The sequence below is a fragment of the Agelaius phoeniceus genome, chromosome 16 (genome assembly GCF_051311805.1).
Source record: "Agelaius phoeniceus isolate bAgePho1 chromosome 16, bAgePho1.hap1, whole genome shotgun sequence".
Taxonomy (NCBI): domain Eukaryota; kingdom Metazoa; phylum Chordata; class Aves; order Passeriformes; family Icteridae; genus Agelaius; species Agelaius phoeniceus.
In genome coordinates this window covers 10338965-10366880 of record NC_135280.1, presented here as the reverse complement: position 1 = coordinate 10366880, position 27916 = coordinate 10338965, and the positions used below count along the sequence as shown (strand labels likewise).

Sequence of the window (27916 nt, the reverse complement as noted above, 5' to 3'; positions counted from 1 at the left end):
CCAAGCAATCTCCTGTTTTGTAGAACGTCCTACTTGTTATTTTGGGCCAATAGCAAGAGACCTTGTATGAGATGCAAAACTTACTTTGTGTAGACAGTCTGTAAACATGTGAGAGAAATACTTTCACTTCTGATGCACCAAGTGGAGCTGCAAGGTAAGTGCCCTCATGCTGCTGCCTTTACTCTTACTGATGGACTGTTAAATAGCATGGCTTTGGGACAGATTTGAACTGGAATGGAAAAGGAGAGGAAGAATTTGGGGAGCAATGAAAATTGTTACTGCCAGCTCTCATCCAGTTCTGGTTTCCAACGAAATAAATTTATCTTTTCCTAATTAGTGACAAGATCAAGCTCTTCTTATCAGCAACAAATGACCAGTGAAGGTATCATTGCTTGTTATACTGGGGCTGCTAGAAGGGAGGTTCCTCTTAGTTTTCCTCTTTGGAATTCCCCGTCTGAGTGTTCTGGTCTTTCTTATTTCCTCCTTTCTGCTGTCACTTTCTTTTAGCCCTGGAAAGGGCTGGCAGTTCATCATTTTTTGGTACTGAATCCAGAGTGAAAGAGCAGGAGCTGTCCAGTTCCTTAAGGTCAGTTTTTCTTCAACCCTTGAATGCATGCTTTTTTTCATGATAAATTCAACTTATCTTGCTTTTTGTATATATTTGTAATTGCAGTGTGTCAGTATCTGGACTTGTGTTGCTTCAAACATTAGTGGAACGATGTCTAAATGTGGGTGAAATTTTAGAGAATTTTTTGTGATTTTGTTTTGTGGCTGGCCCTGCTACTTGCTCAAAGGGTTGCTCTAGTTTGTTTCAGACTTTGTTAAGAATATTCTTTTTTTGTATAAACGTTGTGCCTATGGAAAGTGAAACTGAGAATCATGAAAAAAAACTGGCTTATTTCCATTTTTTCACAACTCTGGCAAAACAGCCTAGTGCTTTACTTTCCCATTGAGGAGGGCTGAAGTTCTGTCCTGAAGAAAGCCATTGAGTTAAAATGTAGACAAGTGTCTGCTGTGATCTTTACTTTGTCTCATAGCTGGGATGAGAGAGCTGGGCACAGCTGTGACATAGGAGGTGATACTGGACATGAAAGTAAAGTTCTGCTCTAAATCACAACTCTGACACCTGCAGGGCACTTGTTACAGCTCTGCCTGAACTTGTCCATCTCCTGCACCAGACAAGTAATATTGTTGGTTCTAAGCTAAGCTCATTGAAAGGCAAAAGCTTCTTTTACCTGATATTTATGCTTTATTAAACTCTTTTAAACTCATCTCTAACAGAGACAAAGGATAACAGGCAGGATACAGATGAAGTTCTTTTTCAGCTGCATCTCTGTTTTTCCTTCATTTTAGAGTATAAATTCTGTGGAAAGTAACACCGTTCCATCAGAAAGATAAAGACTCTCAGGAAAAGTAGTATCTCCTCTTGAGCTGGGTAATACAATGGAAAAAGTTAAACTGGCTTTTAAACAGTTAGTTAAACTGTAAGTTTTTCACAGATCTGAAATAGAAACTAAAACTTCAAAGCTAAATATAAATTGAGCTCCATTACTTGCATTTTACAAATAATCCGGGCATTTCTGAAAGGAAAAGTCTGTGTGGTAGCTGTGAAGCAGAGGAATTGTTACTCATTTATTTGGGAAGAGGAAAAGGATAGAAGTGATTGGAACATGGAGAGAATTTCATCCTTCCCCACTGCTGCCTTGCCCACCTCCCAGATCAGCTGGTCCCAAAACACTGTCTGCAGCAAAAGCCAGGAAACAGCTCTGCCTTTGGGGGAGTGCCTTGTGCACCTTGACATAACCTTTGGGGTGGCACAGAAGATGAGAGAAAACTTTCTAAAGTTGGTGTAAGAAAACAAGGCTATAAAATCGTGGCCAGCAATATTGAGCTTTTCAATCAAAGTGCTTTTAAATCAAAGTACTGGTGTTCACAGGACTCCATTTTTACAGCTTGATATAACCTGCTCTTTGTCAGCTTGTTTCACTCAGACTCGTGTGTAGCACTTAATGGGTCTGGGGGTTGCAGGAAAATCACATTTGTTCAGCAATCTTTGTATTTCAGTTTTCAACTTCCTGTCTTCACAGAAGTCCCACTGTTCCATTTTTCTGAATTCTAGGTGTTGGAATGTTATGCAAGACTTGGATGTTATGTCATCCTCTGGTTAACAAGTGTGTGATTTGCATGGCACTACTACTCTTTTCTATGAATTATCCTCAGCTTCCTAAACTGGTCCAAAAGTTAAATTAGAGGGGGATTTCCTCTGTTCCTAAAATGACTTTACAAATTTTCATTTTCTTAACCTCTGTACACATGTGGGAGATTTATTGCCTGTTAGTTCATATGTCAACAGAGGTTTGGGAAGGAAAGCCCCTAACAGCTCTCCTCAAATCTTCTCTCCTTTACATTATTATTGGAGTAAATGTCACACTTTGGCCTTTATAATCCTTTGTTCTCTAAGATAACATTTGATCTAAATTAGTAGCAGACCCCATTGCCTGGAATTTTTAACATATTGACCCTTTAAAATATAAGGCACAATGAAATCAGATTATTTGGGAAAAATGATGAATCAAAATGACCTCCATTGCCTTTAGAAATCTAAAATGCCCCATCTAACTCTTATGATTAATATGTGATTTAAGTGAACACCTACTCCTTCTTTGTCCTTTTACAGTGATGGTCACTGTTTCTTTCACTGCTTTTCCAGCATTTTTAATTCATACATCACTTGAACTCTAAAAGGGCACTGAAAAAAAGCATTGTGAGTCTTGGAAGTGAACCATATTGTCATGCCATGTATGCAGGATGCAGAGCTGAACCAAATGCATCCTGAGCAGAGAGCTGGGAGTGTCATGTGTGCCCAGTGTCACTGCAGAGGTGTCACAAAGGGCACACAGGGTGCCAAGTGTGGCTGTGCAGCTGGACCATATCAGCTGCTGGGGAAAGGAGGTGTTATTTAAGGATTTAAAGAACAATATTTGTCTTAACCAGTGTCCAAACCACAAAGGATTGAGCTCTCTGAATGGCATGGAAATACATTTGAAATCTGTCCTGCCTCACCCCCGCCCAGCACATGCCCTTTGTGCGTGGCAGCCTCACCGGTGGCCCTGGGGACTCCTGTCCTGCAGGCCCCTGCAAGCTCTGCCTTGCTCCTGCTGAGAGCTGCCACTGGCCTTCACAGCCCTAACACAGAAATCGTCACAAAAGTTGTTATTCCTCTGGCATGATACTGCAAATACCTGTTTTGGCAGCATTGGGTCTCATGAGATCCCAAAGGGAATGTAATATCAGTAAATGAGGTTAAAATATTGTATGAAACAACAGAGGAAGTGCTGAGCAGTACAGAGCTTATTCACCCTTCACTTCAGACAGGACTGCTGGGATGCTGTGACAAAAAAAGGGGAAGCTCTGGGAAAGGAGTTACTGCTGTAAACAAGCTTGGTAAAGGTCTGGTTTCATTTTGTGTCCTTCAGTTGCAACATGCAGCAAAACACTTGCTGTCCCTGATGTGTAGTTTTCCTTGCCTCTGCCTCCTCCATGTAGAAATTTCCATCTTTCAAAAACTTGCTTCTTTATTCACAGTATATTTTCCATGGTGGGACCATGTTTTTAATGCAGCAGAATACAGCTGTTATTAAAAATGTTTTGGTTCAGGTTAGAAAGAAATCCCAGGATCCTAAATCTAGTGTAGTCAATAGAGAGACATTGATACAAGGATTTGTGTCAAAACTAAAACAATGAAGAAAACATACCAGAGTAAGGTGAGGGCCTTTCAGACTGGTGTAGCAAACAAAGGCAAGCAATCGAGTTTTTCATTTTTGAAAGAGTGACAAACTTCATCTTGTTAAGGTAGAAAAGTATGTTTCTCTCACTCTGGGCACCTGAGATGTACCATCTTTTACATTCTAGTTTTAAGCTCTGCAGCCAGACTTGGCACTGTCAAGACTTTCCCTTGGTTGCTTCCTGACTTCTTGACCATTGTAACATAAAACATTTTTGCATTTCTTATGTGTTTATACACAGAGAAATGCTATTGAAAGAAAAGTTTAAAGATGGAAAAGTTCTTATGACTATAAAATAATTAAAGCTTGGTATTTCCATGAAGATTAAGTAGGCCTACTCAGTCTCCTCCCCTAGGACATGCCTTTCTCTTTGTGCTGTAATCGAGCAGTTTGCCAATCACTGAACTCGGAGTGATAGATTTGTCTGTTTTGCATTCCCCTTAAGCCTTCTGCCCAATTTCTTCTCTGACTCTAACCCCAAAATTATATTGACTCAGGGGTAGTTTTTCAACAGCTTTATTCACAAAATCTGGCAGCCTGGCCTTCTGAAAGGCCCCATTTAGATCTTCAGTTAATTTAACAAATGGAAGGGGCAAAACAAAGTGTTGCAACAAACTGAAAATTTAATCTGGTGTGTTTATAACCTCATTCTTGGTTCTCAGGCAGGTTTCTCAACTTCTGCTTTCCATTTATAGCTGCCAGGCAATAATATAAAATTTTTGTAATCTTAGTAGTGTAGTGAGGCCATAAAACATGAAAAAGGAGAACTATCTTAGTGCAGGCTATTCCTACTCGTGGATCCACACCATGTTCACCTACTTTTCCAAGTCCTGGCTCTAGATTTTGGCATTTTCTGCAGCAAATGCAGAAATACCCATTTCCAAGCTGTTCAGAGGGACAACCCCATGGAGGGGTAAGAGGAATGAAGATGAGTTTATAACAAACAGCACACGGTATTGTGTGATGAGGTCTGCTCTGCCTTCTTTCATCACAGCTGCAGTGTTAGCTGTTGTTGGGTTTTCCACGTTGCAGGCAGGTTTCATGGTACAGCAGTTGCTCCCCATTTGCACTCCTCAGGAACAGAGATGGATGCAAACAGGGACATCAGTGGTCTTTGCTAAGGGCAGAGTATTTGAGAGCCATTTATTAGATATTCTTCATTGAAAAATATGCTGTTTGATGCCAAGCTGAAGCTTTCCATGGTTGTGGAGTGTGGACACTTATTTTAACAGGATAGAGTCTGAAAATTTTTCTGGTTGTTCTTTTCATTCTGGTATCTCAATATTATGCTGGAGTAAATAATTTGGATCACCAACTCAGGTGGCATTTACACCAGTGATCTATAAACACTGAAGAGGCAATATTTGGGTTTGAAATAATTTGATAGAGATGATGAATAAGTAACACATAGTGTTATTCTATACTTGTGGAATATCCAGGAGGAATGTTTGAACTGATTCTAGTGTCTGCTGCAGTAACTGGACAGAAATAGAAGGGAATTTACAATGATGTGGAGGAAGAGATAAACTTTATGAACAAATGTGGCTTCTGGATTCTCCCATCATATTCACTGCAGTCTTCTAATTTCCCTGATACCTGCTGGACTTGTGCATCATTTATATCCTGAAAAGATACCAGGGTTGCCACTTATTCAATGTTTGGCACTTTTGGTCCAGGTGGTCAGACTGCAGTATCCCACTCCTCTCCCTGGAGTAACAGATAGGTGAGTCTCACTGCAAGCTGTCTCGGGATCTCTAAGTAACTCAGAGTTATAACTCAATGCAGGTCTTGGTAAGAAATGCCAGCTCTCCAGCCTCAAGATCTGTGTCTTGTCAACAGAAAGCCACAGTGCAGGATTTGTGCATTTGACTGACAAAAGCTGTGGCTGTGTCATAGCTAACTGCTGTGCAATTTGATTTCAGACAAGGAGACAAACCATGGATTCAGTATTTGTGCCTGAAAATGGCTACCTTGATTTACTGCACAGTGATATTGACCCATTGCATCTGTGTACTTTCTTTGATCCTAAGTCATCTGGAGATGAAGAAGGTGACTTCTCTACAGGTTAGTAAAACACTAAAAAAATACTTGACTGGTTTATTCCTCACACTGTAAGTAACTGCCATCTCCTCTTAGCTCCAAAGCCACCTCATGGCAGTTTATCATGGGGACTAATAAAGTCTACAAGCGCTTTGGTGGTAGGATGTGGTTAAGTTTGTCTGTATCTGTACACACAGTGACTTCTTCCAAAACAGCCATGTTTTTAAATTGTACGTATTTATAGCATCCTGCTCAGTCAGTCTAACAAAACACACTGTACTGTCCCTCATCAGGGCATGACAGTGGCTTTCATTTGGATATCATTCCTGGAAGTAGTTTATTTGCAAATGTTCCTGTCATAAGCTGGCCAAGTGTAATTGTCAACACCTCTGTGGCTTGAAGCCAAAAGTTTTGCTAAACAGAGACTTTTAGATGAGTTTGCTATGAACACAGTCCATGAGCAAACAGCTTTACATTCTGAGATCCTAAGGCACCAAAACAATGGAGTTTCATTACCAGGTGCCATTTTCCAGCTTTTTGGGACACAGTGATTTTATAATTCCATTACAAATGAGAAAGCAGAAGGGCAAGAGTATAAAGCTGATAATTTCTTGCAATTCAGTTCCTACAAGTAATCAGATCAGGAGGTTGCCCTGGATCTCAAACTTTGTGCTCCTGACTTTGTGTGGAAATTGTGGACTGATCTGCTCCTCCTTCTCTGAGTGTTCTGTTATAAAAGTATGAAAGTCTGTCTGTGGTATGGAGCATTAGCTGAGCTTATGTTAAACAAATTAGCTGGACCATGGATTGAGAATGGCAATGAGAGGGGAAGAGATGGTGTATGCCAGGCATGAAGTCTCACAGCTCTGTGCCAAACAGGTGGAAAATATTACAATTTGGAGCATTTTGGCTTTCATGAGTGACCAGTGCCAGTAGGCACATGGGCAAATCAGTGGAGAACTGAGCACCAGAATTATCTTTATGATTGATCATTTCCCAGGCTGGGATTTTCCCTCTCAGTTTCTGACTGTTAAAAACAGCTGCAGGAGTGTTCCATACCCCATGGCCTCACATGCTCTGTCTGAAAGTAGGATGAATTAGGGGTCAAGCACTGACTCATGCTATCACATATTTCACTGATTGGAATACTTTTGAGCCTTAGCAATGTCTGAGATGATGCAGGTAAATCAAACATCCTCAGGACATGGCACCAGTCACTGGAAGCTGGGCATCTCTGCTGTGAAGGTGTTAGCATGGTCCCTGGCTAACACCCTGGCAGCTTCACAGGCAATTTGCAGTGCAATTCAGGGATTAGCATGGACACAGCAGCGTTCTGAACAGGGCATCTGGGTGATACCACCATAGCCTGAAGGATAAGAAGGTTTAATAAGCTGTATGAGTCTGGGCTCGATCATCATAGAATGCACTCAGGAAGTATTTTATTTACTAAGAGAGATGAGGTCTCAGAGTTTAGCAAAAGTGCTGATTTCCAGGTGACTGTGAATTACTGAGAGTTCAGTTCTGTTCCTTCTTAGCCAACACACAGTGAAAAGCCAAAGCCTTCTGCTGAAGTAACAAATCTGCCTGTTCTGCATGTCCAGCTATCTGCTTTTTATGCTTGGTTATGGCATTCATTGAGCCAATGCATGTTCCTTATTAAATCTAGATCTTGAAGTTGATGCCAGCAACTATGAGCAGTTAAATAATATGGATTTTTCATATGAAAATGGAGATGGGTTCTACCCCTGTTGCAACACCACGGATGCTTATGCTAAAATAGGTACGAAAGCATTTTTCATTTTTTAAATCATTATTTTACAATCATTTGCTATAGCTATTTCTTATAAACTGTATTCTCAATCTGAAGCCATGGTATTTACTCAAGTAGCCTTTCCCTCATGTGTGATAGATCTGATTTAGGGTATCTGAACCTGTGCATTGTGGGGAAACTGATTAACAGTGGCTTGTGGTTGTTGGGGGAAAAACTCTCTATTAATGTCTCCTTCTGCTTAACACTTCCTTTCTCTACTTCTCTTTTCTTGTGATCTTTATTTCCTGAACAACAAGTTACAAGAAAAACTTAATTTAACTCCTCCATTTTACTTACACTGCAGAGTTCTGTTAATGAGGATAAGCTTACTAGAGTTTCACTGTGACAATTACTGTGTCATTACTGTGTTCCTCTTTTGTTTTTTTTCTTTTGTTGCTAGCTGAATTAGTAGACTATGTGCTCAAGGATCAGCAGGAGAAGCAGGTTGAAGACATTTTTGGTAAGATTGATATGGCAAAGACTAACTTTCTCCATGACAGTGTTCTGTCTAACATGTGCTTCATCCCCCCAGTCTGAACACTAGTAAAGTTTCTCTACCGCTGGTATCTTCTTCTTTCCTGTGGGTACAGTGTCCCAGGATTTTCTTGGAAAACTTGAGGATTTTATGCCTTTTTACAGGCCTTTCTCAAAGATGGCAGTTTTGTCTCTGACCAAGCTGCTGATCATGTCACCATGCCCATAGAAAATGCACAGCTTCACTGTCAAGTGCATTAATAGCTTCAATAGCATCACACTTACCCTGAGCATGGCAGGGATGATAGACATAAGTCCCCAGAGCACTTTGCATGTATATAAATACAGTTTACACACACTGATTTCTGTCCAGGATGCACAGAGCTGCCTGAGGAAGCATGTCAAGTTTTACTTCTCACTCTGAGTAATGCAGCAATGCTATTACATATACAGTGAATCATTCCTTCATCCATTCTTGACTGGACACATTGCTTGGCTTGTGGTACCAAATCATTGTTTTGGTAGCAGCACAAATGCAGCTATTTACTATTCCAGAACAGATATGTCAATAGGTGGCTGTTGAGAAATCCATAGAACCAGGAGGTTCACAGAATATCTGTATATCCTATTTTATGTTTGAGCAAAATAATTTGGACTAATTTTCCAAAGGTCAGTATTTCCCTAGAATAATCCTGGCTGCAGGAAGCTCATATGGATTTTCAAATGATATATACTGCTTCCTCATGTGTTTAGAATTTGGGGGGCTCTGCATCCAACGGTGCAATATTTTTATTGGTTTTAGAAAAAAACAGAATGCAATATTAATTTTTAAGTATTTTCCAGTAAAAGTATGGTGTGGATGACGTCACAGTTCTTGCAACACAGAATATAAAATCTTTTTAGAACCCTTTATTCTGTCTCTTAAAGGATCTAATCCCTTTAGTACATAAATTGAGTAGTACTGAGATCACACTGTGACACAGCTGCAATGTTTGATCCTTTGCTCATCATTAGAGCATTGAGAAGTACTTATGGTTTATTAGCCACTGCCAGTAGATTAATAGTTTGCAGTTCAGAAATTAACACAGGGTGACAAAGTCTGTACTCAGAGCTCTGTGGGCTTTCTAAGTCATGTGGATCTGGGTACATCTTTTATCACATTATTTGGTTTTTATCTTTTATTTAGAGCATATTTCATCTTTGCTCTCTGTTGGTGTGTTTCTCTTGCTTTTACTCCTGTCTGCAATTTTTTTAGGAGAACAAAGTTTGACATTGGACCATATTTCATGTTTTTAGCAGGGAACCTTATTTTGGATGACATTGCTGCTGAAAACACTGAGAAATTTCCTGACATAAAGATGCAGTCATGCCTTAAACGAAGTAAGTGTAACCAGTGAGAATATGAAAGGCTTTGTGCCTGAGTTCTAAACTTGCATTCCAGCCCCTTGGCTTTAGCACAGCCCCAGTGCATTTGTCATGCAGCTCTCCAGTGACACCAGACGTGCTTCCTCTGCCTTGGTTCAGTTTTGTGGGCAGGAACTGAAAGCAGCTCTTCCAAGCGTAGAATTTACAGTTCGCAGAATTTGTTTTCCTGTAACACAACATTAAATTAATGTTATATTTCTTTGCATTTCTGTCATCCTCATGGCAGTGTTGACTTTGTTTTCAGTGTATCTATAGCTCAGTAAGCATTGGCTGAACAATTGCCTTTTTAATAGCAAGAACAGCAGCAAACATCTGTGGCACAAAAATCTGCAGCCTAATTAAAACATCACAGAGCAAAATAACATGAGGCTTTTCACCTTCATTTTTATACATTGGGCCTGTACAGTTCTGAAATAGCTGAATTGAAACTAGCAACACCCCCTTCTATTTAAAATTAGTTTCATGGGGTAAATTTGAAATTACCAAAGTTTTGCCACTTACTCTGACATTGCTTTCTTTCAGCTTTCTTAAGCTCTGCCTCAGAGAGTTACTGTGATGCTTCAGAACCCAAATATAAGAAAATTGGTAAGTCATTGGCTGAATAAGAAAAGGTTATTGAACATATATTGTCTCATGTTCCAAAATCTCATCTTCTGTTAGGTACTGTAACTCTACCTTCCAGAAAGTTTGCTCTCATAGATTTGGTGATTTTGATCATCATGTATTTTCATGTTTCTGCAAAAATCACACTTTTAGATTCCTCTGACTAATTTATGATATAAAAAAATCCATGTCCTCTTATCTGCAGCTATTAAATTGTGCAACTTAGGATCAGCTACGTGGTAGCCTAAGAACACTTGGATCCTTAGGCTTCAAAAGTACATCTTCCTACCAGGTGATAGGAAAATTACTTGCTTAACATCAGCAGAGGCACAGTTGACCTTTCCTAAATCCACATGAGAGAAGAAAGAAAAATAATGGAGACCTGGGTCAGTGCCAAATTCTGTAAATTTTATCATGTACACCTTTTTTTTTCACTGGATTTTTGGAAGATGTCTCACTTGGAACAAGAAGGATCAAACCCAGGAAATGCAGAACCTATGACCTGAGCCGTATTACCCATCAGGTCATAGCTCCACATGCCCTGGGTTTGATCCTCTTTCTTCCAAGTGTGACATCTTCCAAAAGTCCAGCGAAACATCCTAGTGAAAATAATAACTGTGAAGAGATGATTTCTTGGCCCAGTCCATGCTATAAAGTCTTTTAAACCAAAGAAAGAAAGGGAGAAAAGGAAATTTCTAGATTTTGCACATTGTTAGACCGTCTACAAGACAACACCTGGGGCCAGCAGGCAGGCTGGAACTTGTCCCCCTGGTGTAAACTGGTGCTAATGTTCTCACCCAACTGTAGCCTAAAGGGGTATCTCAGGCAGAGCTAAACCAGCAAAATACTCTTCCAAAATCCAGGTGAGAACAACCTGTTTTAGCAGCAATAAGTTTTAACTATTTTATATTGTGTTTTGAATGGACATCTGGCTCGTTTTATATCAGCACACCTCCCAGGCCTCCTAAGGGGACTCTGGCTGTACCAGACCCCAGGGGCCATGTACATACTGGGGGGGTAGCCAATGTGTAACCCAGAGTTCCATCCAGAGTTCTGGCATCTGGGACTGCACCTCAGCACAGTGCAGATAAGGAGCTGGCACGGACTGTGTGAAAGTCTGAGAGAATAAACATGTGCACCATGACTGCCATCCAAGCTGGTTTTCCAGTGTTCTTGTGGAGTTCTGAGGGAGAACTGAGCAGAAAAAACATGTTTGCTAGCTCTGGGAGTGATATCAGAGTTTCTACTGAAGTGGTACCTGCTGCCTGGAGTTGTTTGGACACAGGTGAAGTTCCTGGCAGTTAGTAGCCGTTAAAGGTGGATTACTTTCTATTTGCTTAAGTTCCTTAACAGATTCGGCACTTTTAGAAGCCTATATTTATGTCATTCTAATAATAACAGTTTCCCATAAGGAAATGGCATGTCAGTTCCAAATGCCTCACCCTATAGAATCTGCATTCCAGATGAAAGGAGCATCACAGAGCTAATAGGTGCTTTGTGAAGCTGCACCCATCCTTTTTCTGGAAGTCCTCAGAATATTATCAGTTTTTCTACTGTCCTTGACCCAGTGAAGGTGCTGAGACATATACATAAGACATTAAAAGTACTGTGTAGAAAAATCTAATTGACAAAAATATGGGCTACTTGACAAAATCAGGAGTTTCTTTAACCTGTCACGGGTGTCACAGTATGATCCTGCAAAGGCAAATGCATCAGCTCATCAGAAGTGCAAGACTACCTACAGCAAAGAGAATAATGTGTACTAAAGTTCAAAGTAAGCCAAGGATGAGATTCTCTCAAAGGAATTAAATGAGATAGTGGCACAAACCCCAGACAAGTTTGTAGCTCCTAATAAAAACCTCAGACCACAGAAAGTGATGAAGTACAGACTTACTTGTTGCAGCTAGACAGGAGAGGGAAGGAAAAAGCAAAACCAACCCTTAGAATAGGGGTGTTGTAAAACCAATGAAATGAACAGCCTAATTCAAATAAGCAGGTGTGTCTTACTTCATCTGTAGGAGTCTTTTGATAAGCAGAGGAAATTGTAAAATGCACAAGCATCTCACTCCATTTGTTCTATTCTTGGAGGGAAAAAATATGCTGCAGAGGAGATGCATCTTTAAAAGCTCTGGTGTTTGTGACTGTTCTTTGGAGAACTTAACACACACTCTTTGTCCTTACAAGCACTGTAGTGTCTAAGTAGGGAGTCAAGGTCCCCAGTTTATTGCTTGTGGGCCTCTCTGCTTTTGTCCAATATTGAGACAGCAAACTGTGCTTGGAAAATCAGTACAGCCAATGTAAGGCATTGTTATGTCTTATCCATCAGTCATCCATGTAGGGTCATGTACATCTACATACATCTGAAAATAAGTGAGGCCAGGAAAGATGAAGAAAAAGAAAATTTAAAGAGAAACTACTGAGAAGAAAAAGTAATTCACTACAGAATTTAATAAATACATTTTAGATTTTGAGAGCTAAATTGTTTTCAGAAAGCTATTGTGAATTGTTCTTCCTTTTGGAAAATCAAAACACAGCTGATCAGAATCAAGTGGTTTATCTTATGTACTGAGACGTCTTCTTTGGTTCCTTTAAATTCTATCAATGAGATAACTTTCTCCTTCTGTTTTGCTATTTTTTTTTAAAGTGGAGGTCCCTGCAGCTTCTGCAGGGAGTGGCAGTTTCTTTGCTATGCCTCTCAACAGCCACCCAGTGAGCTGCACCTCCCTAACTAACCAGCACATGTCCTGTTCTGTTCCTGCTGCCCACGGGCTGGAAAGAAGCCTCATCATTCCTGGTAGGTAGAGCACAGCTGTAGGTGTGCAGCTGTACACACGCTGATTTACACATGGGGAAAACTCTCTTGTAAATCTTGTCTTTGACTATGAGCAATGGCAGGAAAATGGCAGCTCCTAAAGGTGTGGCACTCACTAAAAGAATGAAAAATATTCAAGGGAAATTAAAAGGGCAATGCTCCTAATTGAGTAGAATGAATCTTTTATTTAATTGGTGCAGGTTATAACAGAACAGTTATTTACTACATGCTAATCTAAGTAATTACTTACTTGTCTTAAGAATAGGAAGTCACAAAATTTTTTCATTATTAAACTTTAATTTAGTTCCAATTTCTTTTTCATCCAGAGATTTGTAAAGGACTGAGGGATAATTACATTTGCAGCAGTAGAGCAAAATCTAGGCTATGATGTAGCTCATGAAAAGTGAGCAGTGATCCCACTGATGGGCTGTGTAGGCACCTGGCCTGGGCCATGCTGGGTAGCAGAAGGTGCTCATGGTACATTGAGAAGTGCAAGTGACAAAGGCCCAGTTCCACACCTTTCACTGTTAAGTCTGTGCTGGAAAGGAACCAAAACCAGTGTGTAAGTCTGGAGTCTTGAAGTACCTCATGTGAGCTGAAGCAGCATAAAGTAGCAGAAGAAATTCTGACCCACCTACAGAAACTCAGAGCTATGGCTGATTAAATTGCAAGCACTGAATCATCAAAAAACTTTCCCAGTGTGGGTTGAGAGGGAGGGTGCTTGTACAACCTGAATGATGTGCAGTTATTTGGGAAGGATGTAATGCAAGGAAGGTAAATTTAATGCAGATACATACTATTTACACATTTTCTCTTCTCTGGATCTTTGACTACACGTTTACAGACTTTGCCTAAAGCACTTTTCCTTATGATAATAGAATTTCTCTTTAGACTATTGAAAACAGTGGCTGCTAAAAGCTGGGTAATCCCTTGTATTTCAAGCTCATCATACCTTGTAAGAGTTCTTTTTTTAATGGCTTCCATGGGATCTGGCAGCTTCTAGGCAAATCTTCCCAGTGGAGAATTCACAGGATCACATGGGACCTCATGTGATCCTGTGAATTCTCCACTGGGAAGATTTGCCTAGAAGCTGCCAGAAAGGATAAGTACTGTTAGAAAACTTTCTCTCTCTCATAAAGCTTTAGAAAACAGAACCCATTAAAAACAGAAGAGTAATTATCCTGCACTCATTTCAGGATTGTCAGAACCTTTGACCTCAGAGTTCCTACCAGTCAGTGTAAAAGGGTACCAAGAGAATCCAGGCTTGGCAGGTTCTCCTCAGCAGATATTTAACTTTGTTCTTGAAAATGGCACATCTGATGTTATAATATATCCAGGTAAGAGCAATAGTCTTTTATCCCCATAAAGAGACATAAAGTGCTAAAAAAATCGATGCTGCCAACAGGAGCATTGATTAAATTCAGTTACTGATAGCTATGATATGCTGAAACTATGCTTTGTTTCTTGGCAGCACTGACATCTTCCATGGAAACATTCATGTCTCCAGTTTTTCCAGTTAATTTATGTGGTAAATAGAAAATTGGGGGTTATTGGGGTAGTAGTAGAAAATTGGGGTACAGCACTTTGAACTGGGAGAGAAACCATATTGCTCCTACACAAAGCCAGTTTTCCCCTCCAGGCTTTACCCATATTGACCTTTAGAAACCAAAAATGGATGGTATTTCCTTCTTTGTATTGATCACTGGCTGCTTAGTCTGATCCAAAATGTACAGATAGGAGTTGTAGAGCTTCAGGTTCAGCACAGCCAATCCGCTGTGTTTGCTATGACATCCAGTTTCAGGAAGAAGTCAGCTTTAGTTAAAACAATGCAAAGCCCAGGGTGCAGGAGCACTCTCAGAAAGTGGGAGATGATCTGATGCTGGCATGGCCTGAGTATCTGAAATGCTCAGTGCTGGCAGCCAGCCTGCAGCCAGCTCCCATGCAAGCCCCAAAACCAACTTATTTAACTAAGCAATACTGAAAGCTAATGCACAGAAAGGCTTATAATGAAATCAGAGCCTTGCTCAGGATTTAACAGTCCCACTTCAGGTAACAAACTTTCTTGAGACACTTTCCTTCCAGCCCTCAGAGGGCTGTTGGAACCCTAAGTTTGATATCAGTGTTGTTTCTGGTCCCTGTGCCCAGTGCAGGAGTTTGTTGCCCTCTGGTGGCTTCCACTGCCCCAAAAGCAAAAGTAGAAAATGGACATTAAGAGGCAAATACCCCTAGGTGTGGGGGAGTCTTTGTAAATTGTGTTTACTTTTATGTAAATAAACAATGCCAGTAATTCCAACTGATTTACTGCAGCACAACCTTCGTATGCCACAGCCCCTGGAATTCCAGATGCAGCGGCAGATAAATTAGCATGTAAGATGCCAAACCAGTTTCTTTTTCTTTTTAAAAAGTTCTGCACTCCTACCTGCTTTGAACAGTTTCCCATCTAAATGTCTCATTACAGCTTTTTTTCCTGTTCTTGCATTCTGTTTTCTTAGTTTATAAAATAAACAGTAAATCACAACCAGACACTTTCTTGCCCAACCCTTTTTTATTTAATATCTTTCTTACTGGAGGCCTGTGGTGCTTCCCTTTAGAAGCAATTCTGAGCTCAAACCATTCTGAAAGTTGCTGGCATGCAGGGTAGGAATTAATTTCCAGATCTCTGAAATGGTAAGATTTGTATTTCTTTTAGATCATATTCTATATGAAGATGATCAAGATTATATTCTGGTATGAAACATATTTGTGCATATTTAGAGAGATTAATCTGTTTTGGTTTAGGTAATTTTTTGCACATCTCATCTGTGTGTGGTTACAAGGTTCTGAGGTTGAGTTTGTTACAGCCTCTGACAATTTAAATTCTGTCTAGCATCTGCAAAGTTTTTCCTACCAAAACTTTTGTCAAAACTGATACTCTGCAATTACCAATCTGTAGAAAATGTGTTCTCTCTGAAAAATTCCCAATTTCTTTGTGTAAAGGAGACACTGTTCACCTGACCCAACTGCAAAAGTCTGCAGTAGTTTGAAAGCAATCAGGTGAAAAGAAAGAAAATTGGACAGCAATAGGACTTTGTCAGGGAGAACAATGGGTAAATACTGTTACCAAGAGTCACTTCTCTGTGACATTAATCTTTAGTGCTTGGTTACAAGGTGTAGAATAACAAAAGGAAGCTACTGCTTTTGAAGACATAAAGAAGCACTATGCATGAACATGAATTTATGCAAAACACTGACATTTGAAAAGAACAGTGAATGTCACCTGGAAATGGTAAATCTAATTCCCACAGCTGTCAGAACAGCTGTAGTCTTGTTTGATGCCATTCTGCCTCTAACACTGCACATCAGCAGAATTCTACTTGTGGGAGAATTTGATTCATTTCTCCTTGTAAAATGAACAAAATATCTCTTACTCTGAATATATGCTACAATGAACTTAGACATTTGCATTAATCTTATTGTTAAAATTAGTAAAGCTGAATCAGTGATTATCTAGGTGTCTTTGTCAAGTATATTGTTTTGTTTCTCCAGATTTAGAGAAATTTCAAGAAGTTCAAGATTCCATAATTCCTTCTGAAGAACCTTTCAAAAGACCAGGTGAGTTTAGAACTCTTGAACTTAAACCTTCCAGTATTTTTTTTAAAATATTCTGTGTTTCTTTGCATACAGAGAAGCTCCTTGTAGGAATCATTCTACAATTTGTGAAGCTGTTCTGAGGGTCTGAACACAATTCCTGGTTTCAAGATATTAGACTTGGCTTCCTGTAGATATCTAGCTGTAGTACCTGCTTAGCAGCTCAGTGTACTTCAATGGTTTTATCATCTGTACAGAGAGCTCCAAAATTATTCAGTTCATGGATGTGAAAGTGTCTTTTGTGCCTGCACTTCTCAGCTGCAGTAGCATGGGGTGAATCCAGCCCTATGGGCTTTATGGGAATGCCTGTGCTTTCACCATACTGCAATCAGGCCCTTAAGCCACCATGAAATGATGTTGTAATTTGTGGACCAGTTCCTTCAGTTTGTGTATGCTCTTTATTTCTCTAGAGCAAGTGGAAACTTTCTGCTCATCCCTTAAGGATTATTTCCGAGACACGTGCAAATCTGTGACCATGGAGCGGGAAGTAAATCTGGATCACCTGTTCATTGATGGGACACTTGTTCAAAGTCAAACTGAAACCAAAACTGGAAAGAACAGTGCAAAAGCAATGGAAAAGGAGCTGGTAACCTGCAGCCTGCAAGAGAAAGAAAAGATAGCCATTGATAGAAGCCAAATATTTCAAATCCCACAGCGTAAAGACTTAGAGACTAAAGTGATTGTGGTGCTGGGAAAAGCAGGAATGGGCAAAAGCATTCTCATTCAGAAGATCTGCCAGGACTGGTCCAATGGAGAGTTTTCTCAGTTTGAATTTGTATTTTGGTTTGACTGCAAACAAATAAGCTTGCCTGAGAAGCAATACAGCCTGAAGGAACTGCTGCTTGAATTTTTTGTAAAACCTCAAGAGGGAAGCAAAGAGATCTTTGAGTATATGTTGCAAAATCCTGATAAAGTCCTTCTGATTTTTGATGGTTTTAAAGGGTTGCACGATCACGAGAGTTTTCCTCGTTGCTTAGCCAGCCAGCCTGAAAAGGATTTGTGCAGCATAAAGGAGCTGCTTTCAGGACTCATCCAAAAAAAGATACTCAATGGCTGTACTTTATTATTTACAGCAAGACCAAAAGACAAACTGTACCAGTACATGTCCAAAGTGGATAAGACTATTGAAATTGTAGGATTTTCCCCTCAGCAGAGAGAATTGTACATAACCAAATACTTTGAAGAATCACTCTACTGTGATTGTGCACTGAAATTAATCAAAGAGTGTGAGTACTTGTTCAGTCATTGTTACAGTCCTGTTATGTGTAGATTTGTTTGTTTTCTCTGTGAGGCCATGCTTGAAATGGGAGAGAAAAGTCTTCCTTCAACTCTTACTGAAGTCTTCCTGAAATTTTTTCAGCAGAAGATAATGTTTCTGCAAACAGATGTTACAACCACACAAAATCAAGAGAATCTTGCTACCCTAGCTCGTGTAGCCTGGTGTCTTGGAGAAAAGCACCAAAGTGCAATGAAAAGTGATCTTATTCCTTCTAAGGAAGTTAAAGAGTTTGCTCTGAAGTATGGGTTTTTCCTGCCATTTGCATTCCCCAAACATTCAGATAGTGAAGAAGAGGAATTTGGGTGCACATTCTCTGATTTTGTCATTCAGAATTTCTTGTGTGCACTTCACCTTTTGCTAGCAGAAGAGCTCAAGGATAAAAATCTGACAAAGTACCTGTCTTTTCTATCCAAGAAGAAAAAACCTTATAACTGGTTAGATTTAATGCCTCGGTTTGTGGCTGGTTTGATGTTTCTCCAGGATGATCCCTGCTTCCGCTCTCTTTCAAACGAGGATGAAAAACAATCAACCAAGAAGCAGAAAACACTCTTGAAATACATTAGAAGGCTGCAGATTAATACTCTCTGTCCAGAGAGATTGCTGGAGCTTTTATGTTGTGTTTACGAAACACAGAACAATTATCTTCTGCAGCATGTGGCCTTAAGACTAGAGCCAAAGTTGTCTTTTCTGGGCATAGCTCTTACACCACCTGACGTCCATGTACTGCACTCTATTCTGAAAAGATCAAGAAAAGAGTTTTCCTTGGATTTGCGGAACAGCAGCATTGACATGCAAGGGCTGCAGGCCTTGGTCAGCCTGAGGAATGTGACATCTTTCAGGTTGGTCACTCTCTGTACCCCGCAGCACTGTGTGTAGATGACACTTCCATGCAACAACAGCAGTCACATCTGTTGGTTTTTGCATGTTTTGTCACTTCACAGGGCTTCCCTCAGTGACACAGTCAGGCTCTGGAAATCTTTAGAACAGACAAAAGACTACGAACTGCTGAAAGCATCCACAGAGAAATTTGTTCTTGATCCCTTTAAGGCAAAGACAATGAAGGACATCAGTGACCTCTCCGACCTTGTAGAGATGCAGGAGAAGATGATGAATTGGTAGGATCATTTATGATCAAAACTCCTCTTATACCAATTGATACCAATAGCAGTTTATGAAAACAGGGTTTCACCACCAGTGCTGGACAATGGGGTTGTCTGCTTGTCCAGAGGAGAAGTAACTAAGGCAGTGCAAGCTCCTGGGTCATCACAGGGGGTTCTCCCAACCCCATGTATGGTGGCTGCCATGGCAAGGACAAGCAATGACAGCACTGTGCAGAGCAGTCACCAAAACTGCCACTGAAAAAGCCAGCTGTCATTTCTCTTTAATCTCTGAGTATGCCCTCTTCCAATTGCTTTCAGTTACAGAACTTAGGCTGATTCTTTCTCCCTGTAGTACCTGGGCATAAATGAAAGCCTGTTTTGCATTGGTCCCAAATGGCCTGGGTCAGTCCTTTAGCCCAGGAGATAAAATCTTGTGTGACATGGTCTAGAAACCCTGTGCTCCATTCCTGCTGCTGATGTAGCCAGGGGATTGGTTGCAATTAAAAACATGCAGAAGTAAAATTTTGTTGTTTGTTTTGGGTTTTTTTAATGATGACTTCTATTTTAACATGGGTGGAGTATTTTGATTGAAAGATGGACAAAATAGTTTCATTGTTGACAGAAAATGGTTGATTTAGAAAAATGTATTTTCAAGTTTTATTGGAAAAAGAGCAAACAATTGCACTATGAAAGGCAATTATTGGATTGAAATTACTCAGTTGAAGAGAGGTTAGAGCAGAAGTTACTCTAAAGTTTTCTGGTTCCTCAGTTAATGCAACAGTGGTTAATTTTCTGTCGAAGTTTGTTAACAGATTATTTTTAAATCACTATTTTGGCTGTTAAAATTTTTATCATACTCTGATTCTACTGTGATTTATTTAGTGTGCAAGAAGCATCTGGTTGCACCAGCTATGAAATTCCTGCCATCAGGAACCTCAGAAAACTGGAATTTGCGTAAGTGCTGAATTTGTACTGATTGAGGTGGTCCTGGTTAAGGAGGAGCAGTCATGGGTGTTGGCTACAGCCATTGCACTGATGTACAGTCAGCTTAAAGCACCAAGTAAACCCCATTTATTGCTGTCTTGCTTTTCTCTGAACTAGATTGTTTAACTTCTGGCCAAAACTCAAAGAACATTATTTCTGGCTCCTGCAGCAATACAGATCAACAGGGCTCTAGCAATTTTTTTTTTTGTTTTAGTACAAGTTACCTCCCGACCACAAGGTACTGATCTTGTGCCACAGGGCATAAAATATTTTGACTTTGATCCAACTACATGGTAAATAGTTTTTCCCCCAGAAATGCTGAACTTTTCTATCTGAGTCTTCTGACATAATTTTCTACCCTATCAGAGCTAAGGCCATGAGAGGATTACATCAGAAAATGCCTCCCAAAATAAATTATCTAGTACCCTTTTCCTGGAAGATGGAAGGTTGACTTGGTAACACTACTTTAAAAGTGAGGTTTTAGTAACACTTTTTTCCCCCAAACTGTAAGTAGCCTCCAAGGCTCTTCTATTACTCAAAATATCCTGCCATAGCATGTGAATTTGTTTGGGCAGAAACTGCAGCAGTGCAATGGAGAATTCTCATCAGGTGTTCTCACCTGTTTCCTGCTCTGTAAATCTAACCCAACCTGGGACAGCTATGCTTGGCCTCATTTCTGATTTTATGCTGCTTTCTCTTCTAATTTCCTCTTCCTATTTCCCTTTATTTAAATTTTGTTTAAAATGCTAATCCTTTTAAATAACTGAACTTGTTTTGATACCAAAGAAACTCCAAATAGGATATGAGAGACAAATGCTTGGAGCATTAATTAAATGCAATTTATGCTTTAAGCTGCAGTAAAATGTTGATCTTAAGTTAGACTGGACTGTTATTAGTCAGGGGAAAATAACTTTGTTTCCATTTCTCAGTTATACTGAGATAGATATGTATTTCATCTCAAGATTATTCCAGTGAAAAACCTGAAAAAGATAAAGAACAGAAATATAAGAATCTAAAACAAGTGAGATAAGTCTTGCAGAGAGAAACAAAAAGTGGCAAATGTCCCAGTGCTGCTGTGCAAGCTCTGTCCTGCCAGACCTTAGCCTTGTTGGTCCTCATCTGGAGGCTTCACAGCAGAATTCCCTGGTGCAGGTGGTAGGGAATGGCTGCTTCTGAGGAGTGTAAACTAGCTTGGGGGCTTGGGAAAGAACTCAAAAATTCCTGAGTTTTGCTGCTTGTGAGCCTGTGAAAAACCTGCTGTATGTGTGTATTTTCTTCCAGGCTGGGTCCAGCATGTGGCCTTCAAGGATTGCTAAAACTCGTGAAAATTCTTGCAGCATTTCCATCACTTCAGCATTTAGAGTGAGTTCTGCTAAAGATTAATTTTGCCAACATTTCTCCTCAGCAGCCCTTGATGATGGAGAAGCTCTTGTACCCAAGAAACATTTTATTTGCCAACAAGACTCCTTGTTTGATGACCAAACTGACCAGCAGAAACATTCCCAAATTGTAACTGCAGTCTAAAAGCTGACACTCCCCATCCTCCCTGGAGACAGCTGGTGTTGGTTTGTTCAGAACCCTCAGTCCCTTTCTGGGGTGTTCCTGGGTAAAGGGTGAAGGTTCAGTGCAGGGCCCCTGGGGCCTCCCCTCCCTGCCCCACCACTGACAACTGCCTGCAGTCACTTCTGACTTCACTGGAGCTCCAGAGCATCCATGACAAACCAAGTCTCTCTTAGTTTTGAGCTTCTTTGCACTAGAAACAAGTGCAGCAGCAGTAGTCAGGGTTGTGCATGGCACCTGTGGGAAGGTTCCTGGGTTGTGGGAGGGCCTTTGGCCTTATGCAGCCCATGGGCCATTTGTCTGTACTGTAGCTGGACAATATTTCAGGTAAACAAGAAAATATGAAATATATCAAATATATCCCAGCATTATCTGTCAGATTAGAAGGGGATCCAGTATCTGAAATTCCAGTATCTGACTAGATATGAGGAAAACTTCATTTTTAGTACTCCCTCTCTGGAGAAGGAGAGGTTTAGGCAAGGATTTACAGCCTCTGCTGGATTTTGTCAGTTCTGTATTTTTGTGTGCACAGGAAATCTCCTTTCAGCTTAGCTGGAACACAGCTATTTCATAACTATTTTAATAATCTTGCATATCAAAGGAAATGGGTCAAGGCATTCAACTAGTAAAAAAAAAATTCTTATGCTTTAAATTTGGGCAGCAGAAAGCTGCTTATTAGAGAAGCTGTAATTTGTGTGGTGCTTCATGCTGATTGAGGCTACTGCAGAGAAGCTTTTCAAGATAGATAGAATGGTCTCTGAGGTGAATAGACCACAAAAATTTAGATTAAAAGGGAAGCTAATTCTCTCTTTGTCATCACACAGCCTTGATGCTCTGAGTGAAAATGGCATAGGAGATGAGGGAGCAAAGAGTCTATCTGAAGTCTTTCCAACCCTGACATCACTGGAAACATTAAAGTAAGTGTATTAAAGTAACATTAAAGTAAGGTTAACAGTTTCTGAGAAGAAACAGATTAAACCTAGAGACTTAAGGGACTGTCTGTTAACAATTATGGGTAAAAGTATCCCATGGGCATGGAAGACCAATGAGCCTGTGGAGATACTTAATCAGTACATTCATTAGACAAATAGATTAATCCTTCCTGACTTCTCTTCAAGGGCTCTATCTTGCCTTTTTCTCTGCATTTGGTCTAAACAGACTGTCCAACTGATATTTTTTAAAAATTGAAAATTAATTTCCCCCCCATTGTAATAAATTAGAATAAATGTGCTCAACTAACAAAGTGATCTCACTTACTGTAGTTTATCACAGAATAAAATAACAGACCTGGGTGCAGAGAACCTTGCTGCAGCTCTCCCTTCCTTGTCTTCCTTAAAAACACTAAGGTGAGTAGTGGCATCCTGCTGAGTTGTTTTGAAAACATGCCTTGCTGTCTCTGTCAGAAACTACTGACCAGGGAACAAAGAGGTAACACTGTGCAGCAGCCAAGCTTTTCACTTCATTTTTGTATAAAGTCTTTAGAAAGAAGAGGAGAAGAAATATGACAGACATACAGAAAGATATCTGTGAATGTAGCAAAGACTGGACTGATGTTTAAATCCAGTCCATAATACCCAGTTATGAATCATGCCCTGCACAGATGTGCACCACATCTGCTGCAAACCCAAAGCTGTGTTTGCTGATATAGGGACCATGGCCCATCCCACTGCACTGGGAAATCTGGCACAGGCCTGAGGGAAGCAGGGAATGCAAGGAACCCTGGTGTGCAATTCTGGAGTCATTTGGTGATGGGGAAATCTTTTGAATGCTCTACCCCAAATCTTTAAGCTTGATTTTTTTGTCAGATTTTTAATTCGATCTGGGTGGACAGAAATGTTCTTATTATCCACAGAATAATAGAATCTGGACCTTTTTTGCTGTACCTCTGCTACATGAAGAAGGATGTGGCCATTTGCCTTACTTGCAACAAGAAATATGAATGTGTGTTTTAAACTTTAACTGCAAATAAGCATAAAATGAAACTCAAGATGTACTTACCATATTTGAAAACCCTTGATTTAATATCTGTGTACATTATCCATTATTCAATTGTGACTCTTCTGGTTTGCTTTTCTGCAGCTTGTACAATAACAACATTTGTGATTTTGGAGCAGAAAATCTGGCAAAGGTTCTTCCTGCAATGACATCTTTAAGAGTGCTAGAGTGAGTATGAAATCTTTGAGATGGCCCAGGAGAGCTTACTTCATTGGAGACTGAAAATACAAATGTTCCATGTTTGGTTTTGGAGGAGACAGAAACTGAGGAAGATTTTGGGAAAATTTCACAGGGGAAATGTCCTTCTGCAGAGTCCAGATAGTCAGTGATTGGAAAGGATTAAGGAACAGTTCACCAGAAACCCAGAAATATTGGTGTTAAGGTGGGGGAATAGGCTCATGGGGGAGCTAGAGAAGGACCTCAGTAACTTGGAAGAAGGAATCCCTCTGATGAATTAACATAATGAAGTTCCCATTCAACCTTCTGAGTGTATTATTACAGGTTATTCGAACTGACAATCTATTTTGGCTTTTTTCTTTTTTCTTTCTTATCCCATCTGCAGATTAACCTATATAGTACTTTTTATTTTGAATAAAATGTTTGATTACACCATTTGATTTGGATTAACAAAGTTGTTTTTATTCCTCAGTGTTCAGTATAACAAAATAACTGGTGTTGGAGCCCAGCAGCTGACTGACAGCCTACGAAAATGTCCCCATATGAAGAACCTGGTGTAAGTCTCTTGACAGGCTGTTTGCTGTACCTTCATCCTGTAAAACTGGGTTAGCAATCATGCCAAAGCTGCCTTCTGGATTTGTCAGATTTAAAAGAGGCACAAACGAAGACATCAGCAAAATACAAAAGCAGAGATGTTAAAAAATGTTGTCTCTGGTTTCAGCTGCATTAATTCCCAGTAGTCCCAGGCAATCGAGTTTGTCTTGACTGAAACATTTCCACTGAGTCTCCCTTTGTTAATCTTCTTCCCACCCAGAGAGCCAGACCTACTCTGTGCTGCCCACTTGTGTTTGAGGGATAAACAATGAGCAGCCATCATTAGAGGTTAAATAGACTGCAGTTACCAGTACACATTCAGAGGAAGGGAGTTTGATGAAGGTCAAAAAATCAGTTACAGAGACAGGAGTGCAGTTGTGTAACCAGAGTCAGCAAGATTATGGAGTACTGAACTGCTTTTTTCTAAATCAAAATGCATTTTCCTTTGCTCCATAGCTTACATACTTTCATAGCATAACAGTCAAAAGGAAGGACAACTTAAAAAAAATAACAAAAACCAACCCAACAGCAACAACAACCAGAAAAAGGCACAAACACATCAAGCACACCAAAAGAAGCTAAAACGAACTGCACTTCTTAAAATCTCTTTCCTTTCTGAATTGCCCTTACAGGATGTGGAATCCCACCATTCCCTATGGAGTTCTTGAACACCTTCACCAGCTGGACTCCAGGATCAGTGTGTAGATTCAGAGGATTCCATAAAGGTAACAAACCATGGCTCCCTGAGAAAACCAAGTTTGTTTCTGTGGGAGCTGTTGATTCCAGGCTCACTGGCAGCAGGCCCAGTAACAGCATCCATGTGTCCATGGGCAAGTCTGGAGATGGTGCCCACAGATCAGTGTCACATCAGGCCCCCTTTCCCTGCACTCACCTGGCACCCCCCTCCTCCCTGGACCTGCCCTAGCAGACTGCAAGTGCTTTATTAAAATGGACCTCTAGAACTTCCAGTCCAGCCCAGTTTAAGTGACCGGCAGCTGCCCTGCTTACCTTCTCATTTTCTCAAAGCTCTGTGTACTTCTCATGTTTAATAGATGAGTTCTGTACTCCTCAGAACTTGTTTTGTGTTGTTTTTTAGTAAGTCCTTTCACTTTCCCTTTGTTGAATACAAATCCTCAACAGCTGCTTGTCTGACTGTGCAGCTGTACCTGTACAGTACTCAGAGCAAAACACTCCCTCCTACATTCCCTGTTCTGTGTCATTGTGTGGTTTAGCCACTGGCAGCCACTTTTATTTCATTGCTGCACAGTTTCAAGGATCCTTGAAGTAATTGCAGCAGTGAAGAATTGTGGTGCTCCTTACTAGCCTACAGTCAACTAAATATTTGTCCTGTTGAACAACCCTACCTTCCTGAGAAAGGACACCAGGGATATGATCACTGTGAGGAAACCTGCATTAGCTCTGAGAATAAATAGCAGCAGGAACTCTGGATCCTGTCTCCCAGCCTTGAACCATTCAGCATCCACCAGCCACTGTTGTCTGTTTACACAACTCATTAAATCTATGGTTTTTGTAATCTTAATGGTGGTAATCTGACAGGTGTACATCTAATGTTCTGTCTTCATCATTTCACAGGTGTCATAAAGAAGAGGGGAGGGTGTCCTCTGTCCTTTCCTGTCTTCTTGCTGCTTTATGAATTGGTGTTCTCATGTTTGTTGCAAAAAACAACATTTCTAAGCGATGCTTAAATTGGATGAATGATAGAGTTTTAAAATGCTATTCAAAGACCCAGCTGTATTTCTACTTAAATAGTAAAAGTTAAGCAACATCAAAGATGAAAAGAGCACCTGGATATTGTGACCACCATTAAAGGAGACCAGGAAGCACAAGGATATTGTGAGTATAAAATTCCATCAAGTTATCAAAGAGCAAACTGAAAGCTGCTCAACCTGCAACATCTGAAGCACTGACAGATCAAATCTGATTGTTTATTTCATGGTGCCAATGGTAACTGCCATCAAATTTCGTCTGATGATTTTGGACTTCCAAAGCTCAGTGTTACACATTTCACCTCTCTGTATGGACTGATTGGAAGCACTAGGGTGAGGAGCATAAAAAAGAGTCATCAGCCCTAGGAAATGTTCTGATAAGATTATCCACAAGATTCTAGAAGTTGCTCTTTTCTTCTTCTTGCACTAGTAATCAGTGCTGCTTTAAGGGATAGAAACATATCTTCTATGACTTGTTACAGAATCCTTCAAAAAGATTGGGAAAAAAAAGTAATGAGAAGAAAGAAATTGAAAGTGTAAAATGATGAAGTATTTTTCTAAAATTATTGCAGAAATCCAAATAGATAAAAATAGCCAGTTTATTGCTCACAAATCCTCAAACAATCTTTGAAGGTTTTTACTTTGTCTCAAATGAGAACTCGGAATTCATATACCTGGATTGGTGCTGCAGCTGGCAGCATAAATGTTTACAAGCACCAGTTTTATACTTGACAGTGATATCACTACTGTGTGTGGTTTATGTGGCCTTGTGGCTCAGAGTTATAAATAACCAGGCAATCACCAAAAGCACATCTCAAAGCACTATCATGTCTATGCTGCTGGTCTCAGTCATATGTGGGCCAAATATTCATCCTGCTGACTGCAACAGCAAACCATTTGTCTCTTTTATTCTTTTATTTCTGCTCTGTGAACATGAAGAGAACTTAAAATTCTGCAGAGGCAATTGTCAGGTCAGGAGCATCATTCTGGCTTCCTGTTCAGATACGGTCTGAGACAGAACAACAAAAAGGGATGGAAAAAGTAGGAATGCTCAAAATGCTACAAATTGGGAAGTCTTCACCTCACAGTTAGCTCAGGGTTACTTCAACAACCTCTTTGAAATCTCTTCTGCTAGGAAGCACTGACAATACTGACCCAAGGACCTGTGCAAACTAGAGTCTCTCAACTAACCTCTCAAATACTCTGTTTCTTGGTCTTTAAAAACTCACAGATTTAAACAGTTCAAAATCACAACATTCATTTTCTTTCCAGCAAGTTCTACTCCTCTGCTTAAGTGCCTGCAGAATCTTGACAGCAGGGATGTGGACAAATTAAAAAAAGAAGGGAGAAAGGAGGGTCTGTTTGTTGTTTCTGAGAGCAGGGAATCAGACATAATATGTGAAGGAACAGAGAGCAAGGAGGAAAAACTCTGTGGAAAATACGATTGTAATTAGAATTTGTATTTTTCTTAACTATCTGCATGGTTCTTCTCTGTAGCCAAACTCTAGCCAGAGCCATGGATAAAAATCTTATTTCTCCTCTCTCTTGGAGCTGCTTGAATGGGAGGTAGTTTGAGCCAAATGTGGTGTGATATCCCCATCAGCCTGTGGCACTCCAGCCATGCACATCCTTGTCTTGACCTCTCCTAGCTAAGCTTTGGATGACAAATGCCCTTTAGGGATATTTTCTGCAGCTGCACTTTACCATGACTGAGTCTGAGAATGTGCTAAATATTCCACAGGCAGCTGAATGTTGCAGGATGATGTCTGGACTACTAAAATCATGTTGGGTGTACTGCTGTTCTCTGAGTTAGTGGGAATGTATGTTTATAATGTACAGATTGTAAATTTTGACACAGTGTTTTGGTTGTCTTCACACATCTTTTTTAAAGTATTAATAAAAGTAAGTATTCTGTTTAACAGTA

General features: G+C 40.1%; 1 protein-coding gene across 1 annotated transcript; it reads left to right on the top strand.

The window, feature by feature from the left end:
* Positions 1-428: 428 nt before the first annotated feature.
* On the top strand, positions 429-27916 carry CIITA (class II major histocompatibility complex transactivator). The gene is made up of 21 exons (XM_054643519.2): positions 429-586; positions 5708-5849; positions 7492-7605; positions 8036-8095; positions 9406-9489; positions 10057-10119; positions 12782-12931; positions 14146-14286; positions 14421-14477; positions 15257-15316; positions 16475-16540; positions 16987-18694; positions 18797-18970; positions 19838-19909; positions 21221-21301; positions 22324-22416; positions 22762-22845; positions 23579-23662; positions 24144-24227; positions 24898-24990; positions 25859-27916. Exons 2-20 carry the CDS (start codon positions 5723-5725, stop codon positions 24968-24970), a joined length of 3375 nt encoding a protein of 1124 aa, XP_054499494.2. The 5' UTR covers positions 429-586; positions 5708-5722; the 3' UTR covers positions 24971-24990; positions 25859-27916.